This window comes from Rhinolophus hipposideros (genome assembly GCF_964194185.1).
Source record: "Rhinolophus hipposideros genome assembly, chromosome: 26".
NCBI classification, from domain to species: domain Eukaryota; kingdom Metazoa; phylum Chordata; class Mammalia; order Chiroptera; family Rhinolophidae; genus Rhinolophus; species Rhinolophus hipposideros.
In genome coordinates, this window is record NC_138072.1 from 13,444,228 (window position 1) to 13,471,453 (window position 27,226).

Below are 27,226 nucleotides of genomic sequence, written 5' to 3' on the forward strand. Positions count from 1 at the left end.
TCATTCTAGAGCCTCTCTCTGCTGGCTTTGAAGAAAAAAGCTGTTAGGACTCCTACAGCCACAAGGAAATGAATTGTGCCGACAACCTGGAAGCAGATCCTTTCTTAGTTGAGCTTCCAGATGCGAATCCAACCCCCACCAACACCTCGATTGCAGCCTTTGAGACCCTCGAAGAGTGCCCAGTTAAGCCCTGTCCGTACACCTGACCCACAGAAATGTGTGTTGTTGTAAACCACTAACTTTGTAACGTAATTAGAAAACTAGTACAGTTAATCTCATGGCAGCAAATGCAGTCACTGGGGCAGTGCATTAAGAATTCTTAGTGTCTTGTCACATTGTCTGTAGTGTTTTGAAACTGGTGTCAGTGTAAGAAAGAGCAACAATTTAGGCTTAATGGCTGCCGGATAAAGAAAAACAATCTGATCCTTTAACAATTATATTTCTTTAATTTGCTCCTCATTTAGCTTCTGTAAACCCATAAAAACATAGACTGGTAAATCCTGAGTACTTAGGATTTTTAAAAATTATGAAAAATTTCAAATATAAAAGGTCGAATAATTTAACATATCCATTTACTCACTGTGTGGATGTAACACATGTTAACATTTTATCCTTTTTTTTTAAAAAAAAAGTTGTAGTAGGCAGAATTCTGAAACATCCTCTGTTGTATACACCTTGTAGAATCTCTCCCCTTGAACGCAGCCAGAACTGTGAATATGAGCGAATATCACTCCTCTGATTATGTCATTTTATATCACATTTTTGAGATGTAATTAATTAAAGCTCCTCATCAGTTGGCTTTCAGTTAATCAAAGGAGATTATCCTAGACACACCTGACCTAATCAGATGAGCCTTTAAAAGGCATTCAGAAACAGTAGCAGATGCCATCCTGCTGCCTTTGAAGGGACAAACTGCCATGGTGTGGAGAGGGCACATGGCAAGGCTCTGAAGGTAGACTTCAGGAGCTGTAAGCAGGGTCTGGCCAGCAGGGGGACTGCAGTCTTACACGAATTCTGCCACCAACCCCGGGGAGCTTGGAGGCAGTGCTTTCCTAGCAAAGCCTCCAGATGCGGGCATAGCAGCCAGCATCTTGATTTCAGCCCGGTGAGACCCTGAGCAGAGGACCCAGCTAAAGTTAGCTGGACTCCTGAGCCATGGAAATTGGGAGATAATACATTTGTATCGTCTTACACCTAGTTTGTGGTAATTTGTTATACAGCAATATAAAACAAATACAAAATAGAATGGTGCAGATAGCTAAAGCCGCTCCCCACCTTTTCCTTTCCTTGTTCTCGTGTCTCAGTTACCATTAGCTAACAACTCTTGAAATTGGTGACTCTCTTCCATTTGTGGTTTTATATTTTTTCTATATAGTTATCCATTGTGGTAGTGAAACATTTTGTCCACATATTCTGTAACACTCCTTTCTTCCAAAAGTGGGGCCCTATTCCTCTCCCTTTAAGTGAGGGCTGGACTTAGTGACTCAATTCTGATAAATAATGTAGTGGACGCAATAGTCCTCAGTCCTGCAAAATAGAATATGGTGGAAGTGATGGTGTGTGACTTGTAAGACTAAGTCACAAAAGCCACAGTGGCTTCTTCTCCTGCTTTCTCTTTCTGCTCACTCTTTGGGGGAGGCCAGCTGTCCTGTGAGACTTAGGTGGCCGGATAGAGAGAGGTCCTTGTAGTGACAAACTGAAGCCTCCTGCTAATAGCCGTGTGAGTGAGCTATTGTGACAGTGATCCTGCCTCCCCAGTCAAGCCTTGGGCAATCAGACGATTGCAGCCCTGGCCAACATTTTAAAGCTTATTTTAAAGCTTAAGCAATTGACAAGGCCCAGATGAGGGTGAGACAAATGAGGGGCCCAGGGCTCACAATTTAAAGGCGAGCTTACTCTTAGGGTCATGCAACACCTCATCCAGGTTCTGATGCTGTTTTATACAGCAGCTGAAGTCTCATTTAATCCTTAGCAAAGAAGTGGTTTGATCAGCCAGTGTTTGTGATTTCTGGAGGCCCAGAAATCTTGAGCAGCTTCATAGCATTGTTGGTTTTGCCATCATGGCTTTTGGTATGCTGCTTCTCCCAGGAAGTTTAAGGGCTAAGAGTACAACCTGTAGAGGTTGGTGAACAAAAGCCAACAAAAGAGAACGTTTCAAGTAGAGAATCTTAGCTGCTAAGAGATCAAGAAAGATGTGGCCTGAAAGGTGTCTATTGGATGAGTATTCTTAGGAAGAATATTTCCATCTTATATAGTCATCCCTTTTCTGATTCTATTGCCTCCCCACCAGCTTAGGTCTATTAAAAAAAGCCTAAATGGTTTTTGTTCTTCCATCTTCTCTTGCTAACTACCTGTATAATTGTGGAATTAGGTCTTTAGTGATATCTTTCTTAAATGGAAAAATATTATTCCCTCTTTCCTAATCTGAAATTGAATTTTAAGCTGTATTTTCTCCTCTAATTATAGTCTGTATAAACTTGAAGTATCAGTTACATTTAAATTTTTTCTCTATGTAGAAATATTGTTACACATTATCTTTAAGTGATGCCTATGTTCACATTTACTGGATCTTTTTAATTTTAATGTTTTAAACCAGAACCAGAGGATGATGATGTGATAAGACATATTATTAGGCTAAGAGAAAAGTTTGGTTGGCAAACAATATTACCACAGTCTAATCTGAAATATGGATCTTCCAAAACTGCAGTTCAGAAGATTGTTCTAAAGGTATTATTCCATTTTATTCAGTTATATACTATAAAAGTTAGTATTTGAAACTGTCTTAGTCTTTATTTCATTCATTTCAGATATTACATTAAAATCAGATGTTGTTGTATTAATATCAAATTATAGTCTTGTTTCATTATAAATACGGAAAGTCTGACGTCATTTCATGTCACTTATTTAAAGAACAGAGAACAGATAACACATCTGCCTACTCTTATGTTCATGTTTATCAATTATTTTTGTGATTTGAAAAGAAATACTAAAGTACTTCTGTAACATTCTGTTATTCTCTTATTCCCTGTTACTTTCTATCTCATCATCTCTGTATTTCCTTATCCTTTGCATTTTATCTTTACCATTAGCGTCCTCAGAGAAATTTTAACTCGCCCAGGGTCACATGACCAGGGGTACAACCTATGATAAGAACTCAGTCTGCCTTCTGTGACCTCATTTATGGCAGGCGATCTAAGATTGAACAGGACCATCTATCTCTTCCTACCTTTAGATCAGGGCTTCTCAAGGTGTAGTTCCCATGCAAGGCACATTGGCATCACATTGGAACTTAATAGAATACATGTTTCCATCTCCACTCAGACCTTCCGAATCAGAAACCTTGGGGCTGGAGCCCGGCAAGCTGTGTTTTCTTAAGCTCTCAAAGTGATTCCTGTGCATAATTGAGAGTAACTGTTCTAGACTAGTGATCAGCAAACTTTTTCTGAAAGGGACCAGATAGTAAATATTTTAAGCTTTGCAGGCTGTATGATCTCTGTCATAGACCCTCGCCTCTGTCATTGAGGTACTAAAGCAGCAGTTAACAATACATAGACAAATGGGGGTGGCTCTGTTCCAGTCAACTTCGTACAAAAAGAGGCACCTGATCCTGGCCAGAGTTTGCTGGTCCCTGCTCTGTTACTGTGAGGATAAATGGTCTTTCGGTTATTGTTCAGAGGCAGCATTAAAGTAAGGCAAAGTACATGCATAATGGAATCAGATTCATCCAGTTTTAAATCTCTATGTATATGCTTACTGTGTTGTTTTGGGCAAGTTCCTAACCTCTCTGCGCTTTAGTTTCTTTGACCTTTAAACGGAGATACTAGTACTTAGAGAGCTGTGAAAATTAAATGAGAAAATGCCTGTGGCATGGTGCCTGGCAGATAGTGGGCAGGGTAGTTAAAAGGAACTAGAGCCGTACGTGAGCTTAGTATCCTTGGACTCTCTAATAAGGTATGTTTCATTTGTGGAGAAAGAATTGAGAATAAGAAAAATACTTTTTAATTAGAATAATTTAATTGAAAATACATTATTCTATAATTGTTTGCTCATATTCTTATGCTTCTGTAGTTGGATTATTTAGTCATATATATGAGTATGACCCATTTAGAATATTGTTTGTCTGCATTAAGTTTCTAGTAACCTCAGCTTTTTGGAAACAATTTAGAACAAAATTGCCTCAGTTGGCCAATAACTATAACAAAGCTCCTGCACTATACGTCAGTCAGTGCTTATTTATTTTATTTGATTTGCAATTTTTAAACTTGTTTTTTTAAGGTTACTAGGTGCACAATATATCAGAAGTCAAAATAAGAAAGTGAAATAGCTGAGACAATTGAGAAGAAACAATAAAGTCTTTGAGGAAGACAGATTTTTTTTTTTATGAAAAGGGAAAACTGGATCCAAAATTTTAAATTAATGATTAGAAACTAGTTACTCATTTCAACAGCTTCTGAAGGCATCTATAAATTATAATAAAGAATACTGTAATAAAATTATAGTATTCTTCTGTAATAAAATTATTCTTCTATAATAAAATTATAGAATTCTATAATAAAATTATAATGTTCTTCCAAAATAAAATTTACATATCCAGAAAACACTAAACTTTCTTATAGAGTTTTCATCAATAAAAGTTAAAAGTTTCAAAACTAAAAAAAAATTTCACTTAAAATGTTTCTTAGTAGAATGTCTGATTTCTCAATAATGCCAGGTAGAGAAGACGGAGACATTATTGTATATTGCAGGACATGGGTTAGAATCAGTCAGACTTGTATTAAATCCCTACTTTGCCACTTCCTGACTTTGTGACTTTTCTCAAATTACCTAACTTTTCAAAATACTAATTTCTGCATCTGTTTAATGAGATTAAAAAGGTCTAACTTTAATCTCTTAAATTTAAGAGATGAAATTTAAGATATTCTGTGATTCTACATATACTTATTAAATATTTATTACTTAAATATTAGCTGTTATTATACTAGACCAACATCATTATCAAAATAAATGATAAATTTAATATGCTCAAAAGGTTTCTGGTGTTGGCAGACAAATTACTGGAAGTGCAGCATATAATGTAAAAGGTATGTTGTAAAGTTCTTCGGGTTAAGCGTGCATTAGTAAGCATGTAGATTAATTTTCATGAATGTTTTATCACATTATGTTTAAGACTGAATGTATTAAATCCTAAGACTGATCTTGCTGAATTTTGATTAGACACAATTTGATGTTAGCTTTCCTCAATGATATTATTTTTAATCTATATTAATGTTGCTTCAATTTACTGAGTGATTTGTTCAGCCATTTTGCTACTTAATTTGGTCAAGTTAATTAAAATTTTTTTTTTTAACTTCAGGAACGTTTGAAAGATGATGGGGAATTTGTATATTGCCTTCCTCGGAAAAATCCTAAAGTCCTGTATAATCCATATAATCTTCAGGTAGTCTCTGCCCACAGAGCTAGACATTGCAAAGAATTTTGGATTGTTACTGCTTCATTTGTCTCAAAGGTAATAAAGAGTGGATGTTTTTAGTTTTCAGAATCATTCTGAAATGGAAAAATATTACCCAATATAAAATTTAATTGGGTAAAGTTATCTTTGTGTGTTTCTGACAAGCCTGTCATCTGCGGAACAGTATGTGTTTAAGAACCTCCTTCGGAGAAGAGAAAGTTATTTAATAGTGATGATTTTCCTTTTTGGTAGAGATTTAGCTATGAAGATTCAATTTTATGTATTTTTTTAACCTCTTGAATACTTACTAATAGTGTAATTTTTTAAAGAAAGAACTAGAAAACAGGCATTTGCTGACATAACAGGAATTGTAATAACTAACAGCAAAGAGTATCTTGTCAGATTGTCAGAAACTTCATTGACAATGTAGAAATCCCCCTATTATACTTCTGCATAGCACTTTGATACTTCCCACATTATAATTACACAATTACTTGTCCTGATCATTTGTTTCATGTCCATCTGCCTTCCTCTGCCCTCCCAACTAAACTCGTAAGTACCAGTGAGCAGGACCACATCGGAATGAGGCAGCTCTGTGTGTACAGATATGGAAGTATCGCTAATATCTGTATCAACTGCAAATGGAAGAAACAACTTCTATATAACCAAAAATATGCACATAAACACATATGTGCTGATATAGGCATACTTTTGTTTCTGGACGAAATTTAAGAAAATGGTAACATTCAGATGGGGGAGAGAAAATTCCTAGGTGAAGGCACTGTGGTTTCTATGTGAAAATAAGGTATCTGGGTCATGGGATTATTAGCCCCTTTGGAGCTACTACATCCCTGTAGTTGAAATTAAGTTCATAAATATTGCTTTTCTGAGAAAATGTGAAAATTATGGGACCCAAACAATGAATGGCTATTTTGTGAAAAATATCTCAGGGTGAAGAAGTTTCTCTTTTCCTGTCTATTGGAGTACAAGAAATAGCATTAGAAAATGGCAAAAATAGAAGCAGTGTGTGAAGGGAAATCAAGTTTGGGTGTAGATGAGGTGCTGGAGGTCAGATATAGAAAAAGCTTAAAAGGCAAGTAGTTTCAAGCCAAATACAAGCTTTCTTAATTTTTGAAAATAGCACATTTTTTTTTAAAGAAAGAAAGTCATATTTTTGTGCTTTATGTACGCAGGTTACCAAAATAGATGGTGAAGAAGAAATAGAATACATACCTACTTTGGAGTGGCTATTAGAAAGAAGATGTTGCTATTTATTACAGCAATTCAAGATATTTTACAATTTTCGGTGAGATGAATGAAACTGAAACCAATTATTTGTGGTATGATCCTTTTGAAATCGCAGTTAGCTGGATGACATCTAGGTTCTACTAATGCCGTATTTGTGGGGAATTACAGAGGAAATGAGGCAGCCCGTAAACAAAGGAAGCTTACCCGCTTAATTATTACAACTCTTAAGTTTAATCTTTTTAGATAAATATTGCAAGAAAAAGATACTTTAAAGTCGAGCAAACTTAAATTGACTATAATGACATGAATTTTTTTCATTTATTTATAATGAATGGATTAGTTTTTCATTTATCATTTCATTTATAATGACATGAATGTTTTTCATTCCTTTATTCATTGAGTGAATATTTATTGAGAGTCTGGTACGAACCAGGCATTATTCTAGATGCCGTTGTACAGACCAAACAATTGTCCTACTCTCAAAGAACTTAGATTACAGTGGGTGAGAGAAAATAAAAAACACACATATATATGCAAAATGTCAGATGGAGATGAAATATTATAAAGGAAAATAAAACAATTAGGGGGCTTGGGGCAGCTTGCTGATTAAGGTTATCATGTAAAAATGTGTCTAGTTCTAAGTTTCCATTCCATTCCATTATGTTACATTATGTTATATCACATCTCATCAGGATTCCTGAGACTGATCCTTCACAAAGTAGTCCCAGACTGTTGTTATTTTAGTGTTTGTGTCTAGTTTCCTCTCTAATGTCTTTCTTTTCTTGTGATCTGCTGCTATCTGCTGGGGACTAGGAAAAGAGAAATTATATTTTAAATTGTTACATTTAATATTGTAAATAGTTGAAATAACTAAGAACCTGAGGAACTTTTTCGTAGGCAAGTGAATGGATTTTGTGGCAGAGAAGTTACTCACTTACTGAACAAATACTTACTGTGTACCTTTTCTATTCCACTGTTATGAGCTCTAGAGAAACAACCGTGTAAAAAATACAAAAGGTCTCTGTACTTAATACAACTTACATTCAATAAAGGGAGATAGATAATAAACAAATAAATAAGATAATTTCAGATAGCGATAAAGGCCAGGAGGATAATAAAACAGAAACAAAACAGGTGTGTGTGCGTGTTTTGCTTTTAGGTTGGTGCAAAAGTAATTGCGATTTTTGCAGTTATTTTTAACCTTTTAAATTGCAATTACTTTTGCACCAATCTAATACTTTAGGTAGAATGGGCAGAGAAGACATATTTAAGCAGAGTCCTAAAGTATGAAAAGGACATACCCATATGGGGTCTTGAGAGAGAATAGCTCCAAAGAGACTAGCAGGTTGAAAAATTTTGAGGCAGGAACAAGTTTGGTGTGTATTCAAAGGTAGAAACGGTGTGACTAAAGTATCGAAGAGGTTGGTAGGAAATGAAGCTGGTTGTTCCCTGGAACCAAAGTCAAATGCAGTGGAGATGCCAGAGTAACAGTTCTGAGCAGTTTATTTTGCAGAACATATGTGATAGTTGCTTCCCTATAAATTAGGCACCAGTACTGAAGCTAGATGGTTTTGATTCTGGGTTATCAGCTTATGACATTGCCCGAAGTATTATTTTCTGTATTTAATGAAACCTTCCACTGCTATCCTTGCTTTAAAATAATAAATCCTCAGTGTCCATTCTGCTCTCAATAACTTTCATTGAATAAACTTTTGAAACCTAATTGGAGCTAGGACAAGAATCATGTTTTTATGTGACCTCTGGCATCAGTAATGCCACAGTCAAAATGATTCATTTTCTTTATTCCTGTGAAGAAAAATGTAAGTTAAATTTTAGCCAGTTTTATTTGCCAGTAGTTTTATTTGATTTTTAAATTTTATTTTAAATATTTTCTGTAAAGCTTTTTAAATCACTAACATTATAACAAGTAACATTTCAAATATAAAAATAAGATAAATGTGAAGTGTTGATGACTTAAGCTGGTGATGCCCCGTGTCTAAAAGGGAAGACTTGAGTGTCATCATTAGCTTTTTACCCCCTGAGACTTTCTGGATTGTTCGTTTCTGTGGCCTTGTGCAGATACTCATTACACCATCATTGGTTTCGTTTGGGATCACCTGGGATTCCAGGGATCTTCTGGAGTCCTGAGGTACCATGACTCTGAATTACCCTGGGTCTGAATTAAAATAGGAGGGGAACTTGTTCAGAATGCCTTTTCAGAGTCTGATTTTAAGGTCAAGTGACTAAATTAATTGGAGGCATTTCTGATTTCTAATGCCTCAGGTGTACCTGATAGAATGACATTATGGGATTCTTTTGAACTGTTTGGATGGTTCCAGGCCTCCTTCAGTCTTCTTTGATTCAGAATCAGCCAGCGATATCACTAAGATTGGCCGGGGGCTTGGCCTCTTGGGCGCTCTTATTCCCACCATTTTTTTCTTCCCCACTGGCTCTTAATGGCTACAGACAGACTCGCACTTTGGCAAACAAGTATCACCACACATCTCAGTGTTCTCTTAAGAATGATTGTTTTCATCAAGATGGAAATGCTACTGAGAGAGAGATTATGAGATAGGACTAGAATCATCCCACAAGTGCATAAAATAGGTGTATTTACTTAATAGACAGTATTTACTTAGAGAAGTTGAGGGAGATTTGCAGAAACAGTTCACCATGTCTATTTCATGTGTGAAGGCTAAAGATGATGAATAATCACCAGGGGAACTTCTCAGTTCCTTCTCATGAAAGTTCTTTGAGTTTTTAAAATTACAAATGCATCTTTTTAAAAAACATAAGTATTCAATAATATCAAAATATTAATTTTTTACTTATTGTTACACAATGATGTCTCATCAATGTACTATTCATTACTGAAACTGAATCTTGACTCTTCCTGAAATATGAGCCTCTTTTAAAAATAGTGCGCCAATAAATGTGTAAAGGAAAAGAATGTATTTTTATAGTTTTTATATTTATTGGAATGTTACATCTAAATTGATTATGCATCTATGAGAATTCTAATGACTTTTACTTAAATTTACGTTTGCTCTACATTCTGTTGATCATTCAGGAGAAAAGTGATATGGTTTAATATTTACTTTAAATAACTCAGGATGAGTGAGATATGTTCTAGAGAATTTTCTAGTATTACTAATCCTTTACTAAATTTATTTCATATAATTGCATGATTTATAAATATAGAGTAAGAAGCATTTTTCTTTTCAGAATTTATAAAGCATTTGTTACTTGGAAATTGAATGTTAGAAGAATTAAGACAGAGAAAAGCAGGTAAGTCTTGATATATATTTATAAAAATTTCAAGAGGGAGCATTACTTTAAATATGTAGTATGGAAGCAGATATAAGTTAATTTTCAGTGATTGGAAAGTCACATTCTATAACCTTTATGATTAAAGTTAACCCATTAATTTTTAAGGACTATTAATATTTTACATATATTAAACAATGTTATACAACACACACACACTTATTACATGTCCCAGGATACCATTCTGTAGTGTGAAGAAATCACAGTGCTGTGAAGAATCTATGATGAGTTCTCTTGGTCACTTGATCTAACTCGTTGCTTCTAAAAAGGGGAATGATTAAATAATCCAAAATAGTTGACAGTTAATTCTATTTTGTAGGCTATCCAGCAGCCAAGTTTTGTTATTGTTATTGAACTTGAGATAATTGTGATTGCAGATAATGCAGTTATAAGAAATGATACAAAGAGATCCCACATACCCGTTCCCCAGTTTCCCCCAGTGGTCACATCTGGCAAACCTTTCATACAATATGACAACAACCAGGGCAGTGACCTTGATATAATCAAGATACAGACCTTTTCTATCACCACAAGATCCCTCTGTTGCTCTTTTGGAGCCATACTCACTTCCCTTTCACTCCTACCCTCTCCTTAACCTGTGGGAAGGACTAATCTGTTCTCTATTTCTAAAATTTTGCATGTTATGTCAATGCAAGCATACAGTATGCAATCTTTGGCATTAATTCTTTTCACTTAGCATAACTCTCTGGGGTTGTTTTATGTATCAATTGATCTTTTTTATTGCTTAGTGGTAGTTCAAGATGTAAATGTACCACAATTTGTTGAAGTACACCTGTGTGTTTTCCAGTGTTTGTTTATTACAGATAAAGCTGCTACAAACATTCATATACAGGTTTTTGTGTGAACATAAGTTTTCATTGCTCTGGAGTAAATGCTCAGGAGTGCAGTTGCTAGATAATTGCATGTTTCGTTTTTTAAGAAACTACTGAAGTGTTTCAGAGTGATTGTACCATTTTTCATCCCCACCAGCAATGTACTATAAGCGATTCCTTTTTTTCCACATTCATGCCTCCATTTGGAATTGTCACTATTTTTTAGTTTAGACATTCTGGTAAGTGGGTAGCAGTATGTCATTGTGGTTTTAACTTGCATTTCCCTAATGACTAATGATGTTGAATTGTAGTCCCACAACAGCCTAGCCAAATGTCCCTTCATGTCTTTCCTTAAGGAAAAAGAGTTTGTGAGATTGTGCCTTTCTGGAACTCTGTTCCATCCTTGTGTTTACACCTTATGTCTCTCTGTCTGGTCCCCAAAAGATGGTTTGCAGCCAAAGACGGTAAGATATCTCATGGGAGATACAACCTAAGCCAGGTGGAACCGAGTGGGGACCCCAAATGAGCTGCCTTGGACAGGTATGGGAAGGGGCCTTGCCTCCCCTTCCCCCTGCTTGGGAAAGTCTGTTGCTGGCTCTGGCTTTTCCCCTTTCACCTGTTTCCACTTCTCTCAACAGAGTTGTTACAGTGTGAAAGACTTGATCCTGAAAAGGTACATACTTTAGGTAAAAACATCCTGGGACCTTGTGCTTTGGCTGTTTACAGACAAAGGGTGATTGGAATAAACCCTGTAAGAAACAATGTTGCTTTCTTGTAGTTGTAGACCTATCAATAAAAACCTCCAGCCAGCTTTATTCTGGGCTCCAGTTCTCTGAGACTGAGAGACCCCTGGCCTTCGGAGAGATTTAAGTCTCTGTTTCTTGCTTAAAAACTTAACCCAAACCGCCCCTTCTCGCATTCTCACTGACCTTGTTGCCGCTGGATGCGGCATTGAATATCTTTACTTGCTTCTTTACTTGCTTCCTTGGTGAAATATCTCTTCATGTCTTTTGTACGTTTTCTAATTGGATTGTTTGTTTTTATACAAAATGTTGAGTTTTAAGATTTCTTTTTATATTCTAGATGTGGTCCTTTGTCATACACATGGTTCATAGATATTTTCTTCCAGTCTTTGGCTTGTCTTTTATTTTTTTTAACATGAGTATTTATTTAGCATCTAACACATGCCAGGCAGTAGGCTAGTAGTTAACTTGCTCCTTGAAACCATAAAGTAACTCCAGCCTCACTGCTTTTCTGTCTGGGACAGGCTTTCATGTGGAGACCTGGGCTTTTACTCAGCAACTCCTCCTTGTTAAAGTGACATGCCTATGGCTTCCTCTCTGTTCTTTTCTCCTCCAATTCTGTCCTGCTGTTCTTTCCAGTGCTGTCAGAAGTGATTTGGCTCACTTTTGGGACGTTGATCAGACCAGTAGAAAGGGACAGAGAAGAAAAAAGGGTCCATCTTCTCTATTTTAGGACTTGGTTGGAGAACTTAACAAATGGTTATTAATCTAGTTTATTTTTTCCCCTGTAATTGGGGGGGAAGTACATTGGAGAAATTTATTTAAATTTAATAAATGAGGGAAATGATCCTTTTGGGTATCGCGGTCTCCTAGTTCAAAATTATTAGAACTCAGTGGCATAATAAGGTAACAGCATCACGTTTCCCCTCGTATTTTGTTCTTACTCATCGTACCCTGTACCAAAACCTTGTCTTCAACATTATCAGTGAAACAAAACCGTAATGCTTACCAATCTCCATCAAATCCATTTCAAATGGATAGATATATTACATATTAACTATGGACATGTGGGACAAATTATACTAGTTATCTAAATTAACTTCATTTTGAAGAAGACATAAGTCTGTGGAAATTTTTTAACTTTCAGGTCATTTTTGTACCACCATCTGTTTTGGGCTGATGAGTTATATCAGGGCTGTTTGCTTTACATAAAGGGACTTTGTGAAGACGCACTTAATCTCAAAAATGGAAATGAATATGAGGATAATCCGTCTGCCATATGCCTTGTAAAGGTGGGTAGAAGTGTACTACCATAAGCTAATACTGATATATATTAGCTAGGATATAGCTACATAGGATATAGTGGCTACTTTACATTTATATGTGTATATATATGTATGTATGTATGTGTGTGTGTGTGTGTATATATATATACACACACTGGGTGTCCGGTTAGCTCAGTTGGTTAGAACATGGTGCTAATGACAACAAGATTGCCAGTTCGATCCCCGCATGGGCCACTGTGAGTTGTGCCTTCCTTAAAAAATAAAACAAAAAACAAAACAAAACCACATGGAGTTTTAAATCAAAGGAATACAGATACCAAGATCCATAAGTAAACCATCCCTGTGGGTGACTAATGTTCTAAAATACCTGCGAAGAACATTATTCCCTTGGGTAGTCCATTTTAATAGTTAACAGTGTTCCTTATAAATAATTTCTTCCTAATACGTAACCTAAATCTATTATGAGACCCTTTCTTTTTTCCAAATGTGCAATATTATTTATAAATGATGAATTATTTCTAATACATAATTGATAGTAGCTAATCTTCCTTCAGTGTAACATGCCAAGAAATTGTCATAAGGTACAACTCAGAGGTTTTGGTTAAATTTATGAATTCTCCTCCTCCACAATTCTAAAAAAGGGTGACAATCTTAATGAATGATTTAATTTAATTTATATAGAATAGTTCTTTCAAAGAGGTTAAGTATATACAACTATAAATTTTAAGTGTTTAATACACAATCGACCAGGATTCTAGCAGCTTAGCTGTTGTGTGAGGGAGATGCTAAAAGTGAAATCGATAGTTATCTAGACTTAGAAAGAGAAATAGTAAAAGGACTCCGACAAATTATAAATTTGACAGTCAGCTCAAAAATTATGTTGATTACACACATTTAATAAAATTAATACTTGTAAATCAACAGATTATTTTTAGAATTGATTATATATAGTGATTGACACATAATAGGTGCTCTTGAGTGAATAAATAAAAAACTAATGAAGAAAGATGAATTAATCATTACAGGTAAAGCATATTTTGTATAGTTATGTTGAGAATATTAATGTTTCTGAAGGATTAAATGTAAGTAGGAGACATTTCACAGTGAAGTATTTGTGATGTGGTTTTCATGTAGAAGGAAATTGGTTGAGTTGCGATGCTATTAGGTTGCTTTATGAATGGCTGAGTGACAGAATTTATCAGTTAATGATGTGTGGTAAGGCAAAGGAGACTCAAGAATATTTCAGAAGTCTACCCCTAAAAAGCTGACGGCTGGTGATGCCAACAGAGTGACTGAAAAGGGATGTTAAAATTCTTTCCAGAAACCTTAGGCCCTATCAGTTTCTCCCCAGAACAGCAAGAGGAAGGAAACAAACCTCTCCAGACAATATATAAATATTTGTTAATTATCTATTGTGTGCAAAGTGTTACGCACAGGAGACGGATATGAAGTAAAAAAGGAAGCATTGCTACTTTCAATCTGCTTACAGTTTATTGGAAGTGATAATTCTTTACATATAAAAATGATAACTAGTTCTAGAGGTATTCCCTCAGTTTTGCTAATCATTCTAGCTAACCAGTTAGCGAAATATAACACAGGGAATGTTTGCTGGCAAATAATACTTGTAAATCAGTCTTGCCACAGAAATTCAGAGGAAGCCTTTGGAGTTCAAGTTCGGGCATGTTTCCTGAAGGAAGCTTATTGTGAGCTAGGCCATGCTGGATCTGAATAGCCAGGGAGGAGGGGATAGGGCAGTGTAGTAAGGAATATGGATGTGAGTAAAACATCCCATATATGTTTGATTTGAGAGTTACGTTGGGTCTTGAATGTGGGGCCAAGAATAACAGAATAAGGAAAAGGTAGGAGCTGAACCTACTAGGGGCACTCCTAGTAGGGGTTGTGAGGACAGTTTGCAAGACTAGGGGTGTCTGGGAATGTGGAGAAGCCAGCGTGAAATGGAGGGAGAGCAGAGATTCCGAGCCAGGAGAACTGAGCCTGGGGTCAGGAAGAGAAGGTGGCCCATTGGGCACGTGGACTGGGGGGCTATGTGTAGTTGGGAATGCAGGCAGCAGTAAGGTGGACAAGAGGTAAAGAGAAGGAACGCATACGACGAGGTGGTGCAGAGGTTACTGCCACGAATGGAGGTCGAGTGTGGCCGTAGACTCGGTGCAGATGCAAGCACACCTGGAAAGGGGCTGGGATAGCTAGAACTAGAAGGGGGAGAGCATGTGTGGATCACTGTACCCACACCTGCATGTTCAAATAACAGACTGAGTTCTAGAGTGATTGAGAGATTTATCCACAGAACCAGAACCAGCTAGAACCAGCTAGCTGGCCACAAAACCAGCTAGATTTGGGACTTTGATTATATTTCCTATTCAAGATGGTTGTGTTTTGGTGGGGGTGGTATTTTGAGTGCTTAATAAAAAATGTGAACTTTTGTGCCCCACTGCTTTTGGGGGAGACTGCAGCGGATGATTCTAGTAATCTACACTTCGAATGCGTCCTTTAGGTGATTCTTGTGCAGAATAAACTTTGAGAACTATTCTTAAAGAACACCTATTGGAAGTTTCTGAACATGGTATTTTATAGGAAAATTAATGTGATGCTGGTTTGTGGGAAAAGTCTCAAGTGAGGAGACACAGGGCTAAAGAGATCGGTTAGTCTGCACCGGAATAATGTAGGTGTAAGCAATAGGGACTTGGGTTAGGATACTGGCTGTGAAATCAGAAAGGAAGGGAGACTGGGGGGCATATTTACCTGGAAAAATCAGGACCGGAAACCAGATACGGGACTAGGAGAGGGAGAACACAGTTAATCCAGCATTGGAAGGCTAGAGCAGTACTTTTCAATCTTTAATTTTTGGAAGCATCCGTTTACAAGGTATTATGGTATGACTAAGGATAAAGATGTCTGCATATTCATTGATGCAAATGTGTTTTGGCAAGAAAATTAACGATGTAGAAAAAGAAGGTAAATACTGAAAGAAGGAAGAATGATAGGATACACATGAGTGGGTGAAACGTTCTGTTTCTGTTACCAGGGAGGCGTGCGATGCCATAGTGGATGGAAATTCCTCCATGCTGGATTCTGAAGAAATTCAGAATAACATTTACCTTATTTGTGTTATTTAATTTTAGCCTCTTTATCATACATGTAGTGTTCCTGTTTTTAATTTTTACCAATAATTGGGACTTCAAGGTAAAGCAATCCCTGGGATTGGTGGTTCCCCTGGCTTCATAGATAGTTCAAAAATACATCAACTCTTGAATTTTTCTGCTTTGGCTTGCTCTTAGTCATAATTAAAATAAGAGTGTAGTTTTGTGCCTTTTATCAAGATTTAGTTAAATTACTATGGATGTTTGAATATGAAGAACGTATATATAAAATGTAATGTATGCAAAAGAAAGTATAAATACGCTGTTCTTTATGACGTGAAAAGATGGCCAAAATGTTTTCTGTCTTTTTCTTTTGTAAATAAATTTCGACTTCCCAATACTCAACATTTATTATCATTTAATTAGCTGGATAGGTCTCGAACATATTCTCTAGATGAATTTTGTGAAGAACAGTTACAGCAAGCCACCCAGGCATTGAAACAACTTGAGGATATCAGGACTAAAGCTATTTCAAGAATGAAAAGTACATTTTTAAAGGTAATTATTTAATTATATCGTATTAATTTATCAGTGTTTACATACTGACTAAAGCACTTGCTCCAAATTGCATCCCTAGAAAAAGTGTTAGAAATGGGCAGGCAAACGGACAGAGGTGGTTAATTAATTACCAGGCAGCTAGTGCTGTTCATTTACCAGGTGTACAGTGCAAGAATTCTTCCGGGTACTGTGTAGAGTGCAAATATTTGTGCATGTAAGTATATGTGTGTGTAACATGAATGCATATACCGGAGGTGCCAAAAAATGTATACACATGACTTGTATTCATCTTTCTTATTGGTATATATTGAGTATTACAATTTTTAATACAGTTTCCCTTTCTGAAAAATGTGTATACATTTTTTTTGGCACCCTCTGTATATGTATATTTACGTATATACCTTCAAGATGCCTACAATATAACTTGAGCTCACATATAAAAGGAAACTTGTTACGAAATTCAGTGTTCGTGAGACAAACTCATTGCTCAGGAGAAACATAACTAGATGAGAGACAATGTCCCTCAGGATTTTACAGAAGGGACTGATGAACAATGTCCTCAGAACATTCTTATCCAATATGCTGTGACTTATTGTACAGGACTGCTTCATACCGCTCCCCGATGTAGGCAGCGACAGTGCCAGAAACAAAATTCCCAAATACAGTTTGGTAGCAGACTAACACAATATCCGCTAGTTAAGCACTTGCTGCCTCTCTATGCTGGTTTGACTGAATCAGATGGATATTTGAGGCTCTCTGGAGGAATAAATGGACTGGGTCTCCCTCAACTAATTTTCAAATATTGTTTCTCTCACTTGAACTGTTGATAGATACTGGGTAACGATGTATGGTACTGGCATAGAAACAGGCTTCAAGGCTTCTTGACTGGAAGATGAAGTGCAGCTATTTTATGTCCACAAAGTAAAGCCTCTTAGTCCTTATTCCTCAGAGGCCTTCCTCCCAAAGCCCAGTCATGTGCAGACAGACTCCGGGGCAGGTGGGCCAAGGGCAGTATAAATCGAAAAGGGATTAACAGCATAACGTAGGCCACTAAGATAGTAATAAAGTAGTACTCCTTGTAGTCATTCTACTTTCTCCCCTTCATCATCACCAGGATCTGGTTGGTCCTAAATATTTGTTAAGGGATTTCCACTTATGTCAGTTTCTGATAAGTACCTATTATACCTACTACCAGTCCTGTTGTTGAAATCAGCGGCTTGTCCTTTAGTTTCTTTGATGGCTTCCTTTGCTGCATGAAACCTTCCTAGCTTGATGTAGTCCTATGTGTTTACTTTTCCTTTTGTTTCCCTTTCCTGGGGAAACATATCCAAAAAAATATCGCTAAGAGCAATCTCACAGTTTACTGCCTATGTTTTCTTCTAGGAGTTTTATGGTTTCAGCTCTTACATTTAACTCTTTAACCCATTTTGAGTTTAGTATATGGTGTAATAAACTGGTCCAGTTTCATTTTATTCCATGTATCCAGTTTTTCCAACACCATTTATTGAAGAGACTGTCTTACCCCACTGTATATTCTTGTCTCCTTTGTCACAGATTAATTGACCATATAGGCGTGGGTTTATTTCTGGGTTCTCTATTCTGTTCCATTGATCCATTTGCCTGTTTCTATGCCAGTACCATGCTGTTTTGATTACTATAGCCTTGTAGTATAGTTTGATATCAGGTAGCGTGATACCTCCAACTTTGTTCTTCTCTCTGAAGATTTCTTGGACTATTCAGGCTCTATTATGGTTCGCAGCCATTTTCTTTAAGTAAGCTTTCTGCTCCCTTCTTCACCTCTTTTCCTTCTGGAAATCCAGCCATTCGCAAATTGATTCTTTTGATGGTATCCCATCTTCATTCTTTCTCATTCCTTTTTCTTTTTTCTCCTCTGATTGGATAATTTCAATTGATCCGTCTTGCAGATCACTTATTCTTTTTTCTGTTTGGTGAAGTCTGCTGTTGAAGCGCTCTGTTGAATTCTTTATTCAGTCATCTTCTTCTTTAGCTTCAAAATAATTTGTTTGGTTCTTTTTTGTTTTCTGTCTCTTTGTTGAACATCTCATTTTGTTTATATTATTTTTCTGATACCATTAAATTGTTTATCTCTGTTCTCTTGTAGCTCTGTGAGCATCCTTAGTACAATTATTTTGAATTATTTGTTGGATAATTCCTGGGTATCCATTTCTTTGGGGCCATTGACTGGGGGTTTACTATATTCCTTTGGTGGAGTCATGTTTCCCTGATGTTCACGATGCCTTGCCTAGGTGTCGGTGCATTGAAAGAAGCAGTCACCTCTTCCAGACGTTGTGGACTGACTTCAATAAGGAAAGACTTGAGCCTATGGGTGGGGCATGCTGGAGTGTCTGAGACCCTGAGTCTCATGGTGCCTGGTGCCCAATGAAGGGCCATGTGGAGGCACCAGGTCCTGAGGAGTGTGATGTCTCTGGGCTCTGGCTTCTGAGGACCACAGCATCGACAAACGTGTGGTCCGTGGAAAGCACTAGAGGGGTCCACAGTGGCTGCCAGAGGGGTCCGTAGTGGCTGCACTGTTGTGGTCCTCAGCAGCGGCTGGTGACCAAGGCCGGCAGTGGTGGTGGCCAGAACTGAGGTGTGCACACTTGCCTGCTGGGGCTATCTGCAGGTCCCTGTGTATTGGCAGGGCCACTGGAGACACACACGTAGTGGTGAGGGCCAGGGCAGGCAGGAAGGCCAGGTGGCTGTCATTGTGTGCCACTGTGGTTGCTAGGTCTTTCCACAGGTTCATGGAAGTGAAGCCCAGTGATGGGGTCTCGCTGGGGCATCAGACATTTAGCTGGTAAGGTTAAATGCAGGTGAGGACAATAGTGCAGGCCAAAGAAAGGGTTTGATCTGGGCCCACAAGCAGCATTGGGGGCCCTGGCCATCGTGTGTGCTCTCCCGTGACTGCAGCATTTCCCCCCACAGGTGTACACACATAGTGGGGGTTGGTGACAGGCGTCGGGTCAGTGGTATGCAAGTGCCCAGCTGAAGGGGCTAGCCGTGAGCATGTGCGTAGGAGTGGGGGTCAGCTGTGGGCTGGTGTCTTGCACTCATGCAGCCACAGAGGCCTGGGCTGCCCTCCAGTGTCGCTCCCACCCAGGCTGTGGTGGGGGCAGAGTGGGAAGTGAGTGGGGAAGGACTTAGGCAGCGAAAGCTGGTGAAGTCTGCTGGGGGTTTGTAGCAGCCGTGCTGGCCATTGGTTCCTTATTCAGTGGCAAAAGCTGCTGTGTCTGTATGTTGGGCAGGTCACGGAACCACAGTCACTCTCGCTTCATGGCTGCTATTGTCAGTCCCTGTGTTTCCTCCTTGTTCTAACCGTCTGTACACCTCAGCCTTATGGTCTGGGGGGAGTAAAATCAAAGCAGGACCTTTGGACAGTGCCACCGAGTCTGGGAAGCTGGTTGCTCACCCTGTCCTCCCTCAGCTGGCAAGGGGAACTCTTTCTAGCTGGGGAGTTCCCTCTTGGTGCAGAGCAATGCGCGCTGGCGATGGGTTGATGCAGGCAAAGCAAAGCCGTCTTCCTCCGCCTTTTGTGTAGTTGTTCTCAGGGATTTTGTTCCACTGTGTTGCTGCAGTTTCTTAAGTCGACTGCAGAGCTCTTCCAGAGCTGGAGTTTTGTTGTTGTTGTGTGTGTATGTGCAGATGGCTGTCTGATTGCTGATCTTTGTGGGGAGATAGAAGCTGGGTCTCCTATACTGCCATCTTGGATGAATTTCTAAAACTGAAATCTCTACCTACTCTGTGGATAAACTCTAGGCTAGGGGTTCTCAAGTATGCTACACACTAGAGTCCCCTGGGGTGCTTATAATAAATATTGATATCTAGGACCACCCTAAACCAATTAAGTCAGAATTTCTGATTTCTGATGTCAGAGCCCAGGCAGCACTGGAAAAGCTCCTCAAATGAATCTAAAGTACAGCTAGGTTGAAAAGCATTCTTCTGGGCAATGTTTGGGACTCCCTAGCTCTGGAAAAGTTTAGCACAGGTACGAAACTGATGGAACAGAAACTGAGAGCCACCATTGGTAATGTAAAACCTTGAGTCAGAATCCATAGAGCCGTACTGGAAAACATTTGCCAAATTGGTAAACAACTGCCCTAATGAATTTTAAAAAGAAAATACAAATGAGTAAAATGAAACATGAAGAGAGGCAACATAAAAATACTAATTCAATTATGTTTTAAAAAATTAGAATACAAATTGAAAGGAGGACTATTTACCAAGTATTTAGTGTCAATGGAGCAAAAAAGAAAAAGCATGCACAACCAATAAAAGAACAAAAATTGGGAATATTTTTATAATTTTAAAGGTCCATGAGTAATAAAATGTTTATGTGTCTACAAGAAATCATTTTGAGTAACATCCAGATTACTTTTAGTATCACAATTTAGAAGGGTTTGGTGGTTCTAGTAATACTGATGCCACCCTGTATTTTTTTTATCAAAACATGCCATTCTTCAGTAACTTAGTAGTCAGTTGTTTTAAGAGAGATTATTTAAAAAATAAAACTCTTAACATCAGATTTGATGAATTTAAATATGTCATCTGTATTTTGTAGCATATATGTGTTTTTGTTTGTTTGTTTTGAAGTCTAATTGCTATAACCTAACATAAAGGAGGCAGCATTAGACTGGGTTTTAGGGAAACCTTATATTAGGACTTGACTCTCCTCCACTGGTAACTCTCAGTGTAGTTAAGAATGGTCCCTCGGTGTAGGAACATGTAGATATTCCTGGTTATAAGTGAGACGACAAACTTACCTGCTTATAAGTGAGACACCAAACTTCATAGGTTTCAGGACACATAAGTTGGTTTTTGTCTGATGTTTAAATGCAGTGTAAGCATGAAGTAGTGTTTTAGTGGAAATTGTTGATCATGTTCCAGTGTGTTATTCAGACTAATAAAAATACTGTAACTTCAAAACCATGCTATATTAACATAGGAAATCATCACTTGCCTCTCAATTGTTTTTTGAATTGTAGGTGGCAGAAAAGAAGGAAGTTAAAGAATTTTTTGAGTCACATCTCTATGAAGATGACACAACACATTTCAAGCTGCCTCAATATCAACGTTTATTAGAAACAATATTGAGGTTTCTGATGCTGGTTGACTACATATTTCAGGAACTCATCCGACAACTAATGAATAGTGCAGTCACACTACTTTTGGAATTATTTAATAATTCTGCTAGAATGCCATTTTCAGTGGAAAAAAAGAATGAAAAGCTCATCAAGTAAATCATACTTTTTTTACTTACAAAAGGAATTTATAAGCATAATGTTTTAAATATTGCCACTTATGGAGGAAATATCCCATCATTAAGCTAGAATTTGATATGTCTCCTGATAGCAAATTATATATACTCAGTTGATAATACCTCTAATAATACTGAATACTGTCCATAAAGTTTAAGAAAATTTCCCAATTTTTTCAAAATTCTGCATATAAAATGGAGGATGTCCAGTGCAATTTGAAATTCAGATAAACATGAATAATTTTTAGTGTAAGTTGGTTCCAAATATTACCTATACTAAAAATTATTGTTTGTCTGAAATTGAAATGTAACTGGGTGTTCTATACTTTTATTTGCTAAATATGGCAATTTAGGTTTGCATATATTGTATCTTCTAAGTTCAGAGCTAGTTTATGAAGACAGAAGAGTGATTCTGGAAGGCACCATAATGTTCAAGTGGAATTTGAGTCAATTCCATAGTAAGATCTATTGGGTATAAAATATTTTCACCCTCTATTTAGTTATTACTGTTTTCAATTCATTTTTCTTATTTTCCACAACTGGATCTACCTACTGTAATTTGTGAGACATGGAATATGAATTGAAATTGTGGAATGCTTTAATTATGTCCAAACTGTTCAAATTAACAATACCACTTTAGTCAAATAAAAGTTTTAGTATCATAACTAGAGTTACAAATATACCGATTCAAAAATTTTGAAGAATCTTATAGATAATATGTTCTGTGTCTCTGATTTATTACTGAATCCATAGAGCTGAAATCACTTTTCTAAGGCCTCATAGCTGATGTGAATCAGTGCCAGGGTAAGTGTGTAATTCAGTGGCGTTACATTTCTTCACTTTCCAGGACTTTTCATCACCCCAAACTGAAACTCTGTACACGTTAAACAAGCTCCTCGTACCCACTGCACAGCCGCCCAGTACTAAGTCCTCATAACTAATCTCTGTTATGTTCCGTCTCTGAATTGACCTATTCTGAGTACCTCATATAAGTGGATCGTACAATATGTGTCTTCTGTGTTGGGCTTACTGAGCATGTTTTCAAGGTTCATCCACGTTGTAGCATGTAGGAGAATTTCTTTCCTTTTTAAGGCTGAATAATATTCCATTGTGTGTATGTACCACATTTTGCTCATCTATTCATCTATTGATGGACATTTGAGTTGTTTTAACCTTTTGGCTATTGTAAAAAATGGTGCTATGAACACTGAAGTGCAAATCTCTGTGTGAGTCCCTGCTTTCAATTCTTTTGTTTATGTACCTAGAGGTGAACTTGCTGGATCGTGCGATAATCACACATTTAACTTTTTGAGGTGCTTCCCTCCTGTTTTCCACAGTTGCTGCACCATTTTAATTTCCACCACCAAAGCACCAGGTTTTTACCTCACCAACACTATTATTTTCTTTTTTGAAAAATAAGATCCATCCTAATTTGTGTGAAGTGATATCTCCTTGCGGTCTTCACTTGTTTTCCCCCGATGATTAGAGATGCTAAGCATTTTTTCCCGTACTTATTAGCCATATTTATATCTTCTTTGGAGGAATATCTAGTTATTTATGCATTCTGGATATTAATGCGATATAAGAGTTTTAAAATGCTATTATTTTCATTCCATTTCTTAATCTAGAGTATACAAAGACATCTTTGCTTTCTCTGGAAAGACAACAGATGACTGTGAAGAACTTGTTAATAATTCAAACTTACATGCCACTTCTGTTCTAAAGCCAGAAGTAAAAACAAAAGCTGATATTAAGGAGGTAAAATAGTCTTTGAAAAATACAGACTTTTTTAAATGAATGAATAAATGAAAAATAAGTGAAATTAATAAGTTTTGGAATTAAAAATGTGATTTATGATTAATACCACTTGTCCCTTTCTCTCTCTCTCACTCTCCCTCTCCCCTCTTTCTCTCTCTCTCACTGTAGAAAGCTATGACACTTAATCTCATTTGGTTCATTTGTTCCTGTATTGCTGAGTACTTACTATGTACCAGGCACTGAATTTAGCCCTGAAATACGGCAATGGGCAGAACAAATTCACTGCTGTCTTGGAACGTATATTTTACCAAAAGAGACAAATAATGAAGTGATGAGTGACTGTGAAGAAAAACAAAGGAAGTAAGCGATTACAGTGTGATCCTGTATGCCACTCTGCGTGGGAATGGTCCTGGCAGCTAGGCCGCCCTAAGTAGCAGCCACCCCCTTCTACCTGCACGACCATATACGTCTAACTCTCTTTGCTTTTCTTTGGAGTACTCTTTTTAATTGTATCATTCACTTAAAAATGACAGAAGCCAAATGTGAAAAATCTTGAAAAAGTCCTAGAGAAACCTTCATTAGGAAATTTTTTCTTGCCATGAAGAATTGTATTCCCCTCCCCACACCTGGCATTCTTTTCTTAGGATTAAACTTTATATGGTAGGTGCTTGTCCTGATTGGCAAAAGCAGCATTTTTATAAGAGAGAAATGTATAATATGTAATATATATATGTAAAGTGTAATAGATATATATATATATATTAGGTTTAGTAACAAGGGAAAATGTCCACATGTATTAAGTAAAAATAAATATGCATACTTACATAGTTTTAAGTCTGGAAATATATGTAACAAAATAACAGTGCTTATCTGTGGGTGATAGGACTCTAGATAATTTTTACTGTCTTATATATGCATTTGTATATAGCTTGACCTTCGTATGAACAAAGTATAATTAAGCAAACACCCACATAGACCTCACCCAGCTTAAAAGTCTTTATTGTCTTCTGTGTGTCCCTTCTTGATGAAACCATTTATGTACCCATTCTACTATAGTTAGTTTTTGTTTTTGTTGTTACATGCAATTCTGCTATGAACATTCTTGTCTCACGGTGGTGTAGGGGGAAGAGCTAGGGAAAGCTGGCCCGGTCCCTCTACCTTGCTGTGGACATTCTTGCACGTGTCTCCTTTACTATTGATTGACTGATTGGTTGGTTGGGTTGGTTGATTGGTTGGTTGCTAAGGAGTGAAATTTCTGGGTGAAAAGGTTTGTGGTGTTTTTTTTCAACTGTACTAAGCAATGCAAAATTGTTTTTCAAAATGCTTATAACCCTTTAAATGATCGTTAGCAATACATACATTTTTATTGCTCCATATCCTATTTGGGTTTTGGTATATACATGCATAAGTGTCATTGTACTGCCCTTCTGATTTTACTTTGTTTCCCTCACCATCATGTTAGGAGTCATTTCACATAGAAGCCAGTGTAAGTCTCGATTCCATGGCGATGTACCACTAACCTTTACTGAAGCACTTGTTGCCACAGCAGCTGGGCGTGCTGTCAGCAGGTAGCCTTTAGTTGCCGGCTTTCTCAGAGATCTTCAACTGCAGTTCCCTCGTCCCAGGTCGGCCCCTCTGTGGGTTGGTGCACGCATGATGACTAATGGCTGCAGGAGGCTAAAGGCAGGGCACGTCTGTGCAGCTCAGGACAGTTCTGAAGGGGTCTCAGCTCTGGAGGGTTGGCTGAGGCTGTTGTTTGGCCTGTACCTTGGCTCAGTTTCTCCTCGACCCACTGTTTCCTTTCACTCCCTTCTACAGGTGTTGACTCCAGTGCATTCCTGAATAAACAGCCTGCCTGCCTCAGGTTTGCTTCCTAGGGAACCCAATTTATGGGTTATGTTTATGCACACACACAGAAGTTATTGTTCATGATTGTGGCGTAGTAGTTCCATGCATCACATTTTATATGTCTGTACTCCTATAGACACTTCAGTTATTCTTAACAGGTTTTCTTGTTGGACTAAGTGAAAATTTCTCTGGTATATAAATTTGAGAGGAGATGGCCGGGGCATAGGATATATGCAGTTTATTTTAAAATACTGCCGTCTTGCTCTCCAGCAATAGGAGTTACATTCCTATTACCAGTGCATTTCTCCATATCCTTGCTCTAATCCTTTCTCTATATTTGATTCCTATTTAACTTTTGCCTGTCTGATGTGTAATAAGTGGCGTCTCACTTGTTATTTTTATTTCTCTCTTTACTAGTGAAGCTTCACATCTATAGTAACTATTTTAAGTTTCCTTCTTTGAATTACTTATTGCTATCCAGTAAAAATTTTTTTCAGTTGGGTTGCTTACTGATTTTTAGGATTTCTTGCATATTCTAGATATCGATTCTTTGTTAATTTTGTAAATATTATGTCTCAACCTTGTCCCCGTCTGTTAACTGTTAACTTTACCCATAGATCTTCGGTAACATAAATTCTGAATTTCAGTGTCTTAAAATTCAACTCTGATCCTGATTTTCCAGTTTGCTGGTGATTAGATTGTGTGTGTACAGCGTCATGAATCTAGTGTGACCCCCATCTGTCCCTGATCCCCTTTGCCCCGACAGCCCAGGTTTTAACATCTTGCTCAACCTTGGTTTGCTACTGTTTTGCCCCTGCTAACCTCATGTCGGTGTAGATTGCTTCTTGGAGCTCATTGTATTATCCATTCCAAGATTAGACAGCTGATTAATTTATTTTGGGATATGTTGAGTCAGAGGTACCTGTGGGCAATCAGGTAAAAATTTCTGTTAGGATGTTGGAACTACAGATCTGACTCTGAGGAGAGAGACGGGCTAAAACTGGACTGTTGCATGCTGTAAAATTTATAGTTTCATTCCGTTTACAATTTAGAGGAAATCAAATGGTTTATTGGCCCAAAAAGCGTAACAGTGAGCAAAACGCCTTTCTTACAAAAAGATTTTCAAGCCCCAGTTCATATTTTAACTATGGGCTTTGGAGTCATAAGCTTCCAGAGTCTCGGTTTCTTTTTATGGACGAGTAATAGTTTCTATCTCAGGGTTACTATGAGGATGAGGAGAAGGTAACTTGTTTACTGTAGTGCGTAGGACATGATGAGCATTTATCAAATAGTTACTATACTATAGCAAATACTATAAATACTGTAAGTCAAGTGTACTTATGTATTTGATATAAGAATACTATATCAAATGGTAACCATACTATACATATTTCAAGAATGATTCTACGCAAAATATATACTTTAATATTAGAAGGTATTTAGGGCTTGAGGTTCAGTCATTCCCACGGTTAGAGGTTATTTTCCAGAATAAGCTACATTATTTGTTTGGAATTATCTGTATGAACTTTTTTATTGAGATAAAATGTAACATAAAATTTACCACTGTAGCCATTTTTCAGTGTACAAATTCAGTGGCATTAGTACATTAACAATATTGTGCAACTGTCACCACAATGCATTTCCAGAACTTTTTCATCACCGCAAACAAAAACTCGATACCCATTTGTGTTGAACTTTGAGGGCTTGCAAATCACTTTTAACATCTACTCAAGCTCTTCACCCAGCAGTTTTATAGGGTGCTAATGGCATTTTATTTATACTATTAACTGCCTTCATAAAATT

General features: G+C 37.3%; 1 protein-coding gene across 1 annotated transcript in view; it reads left to right on the top strand.

Moving 5' to 3' along the window:
* DNAH14 (dynein axonemal heavy chain 14) overlaps window positions 1–27,226 on the top strand; it is a gene marked incomplete at its 3' end in the record, with an annotated part of 220,288 nt that overhangs the window by 24,474 nt on the left and 168,588 nt on the right. Inside the window, exons 3-10 of the mRNA XM_081039181.1 lie at window positions 2,597–2,727; window positions 5,354–5,506; window positions 6,643–6,755; window positions 9,923–9,985; window positions 12,748–12,892; window positions 16,411–16,542; window positions 21,546–21,796; window positions 23,446–23,575. Coding sequence (XP_080895307.1) covers window positions 2,597–2,727; window positions 5,354–5,506; window positions 6,643–6,755; window positions 9,923–9,985; window positions 12,748–12,892; window positions 16,411–16,542; window positions 21,546–21,796; window positions 23,446–23,575 — 1,118 coding nt within the window. The remainder of the gene's footprint in view (window positions 1–2,596; window positions 2,728–5,353; window positions 5,507–6,642; window positions 6,756–9,922; window positions 9,986–12,747; window positions 12,893–16,410; window positions 16,543–21,545; window positions 21,797–23,445; window positions 23,576–27,226) is intronic.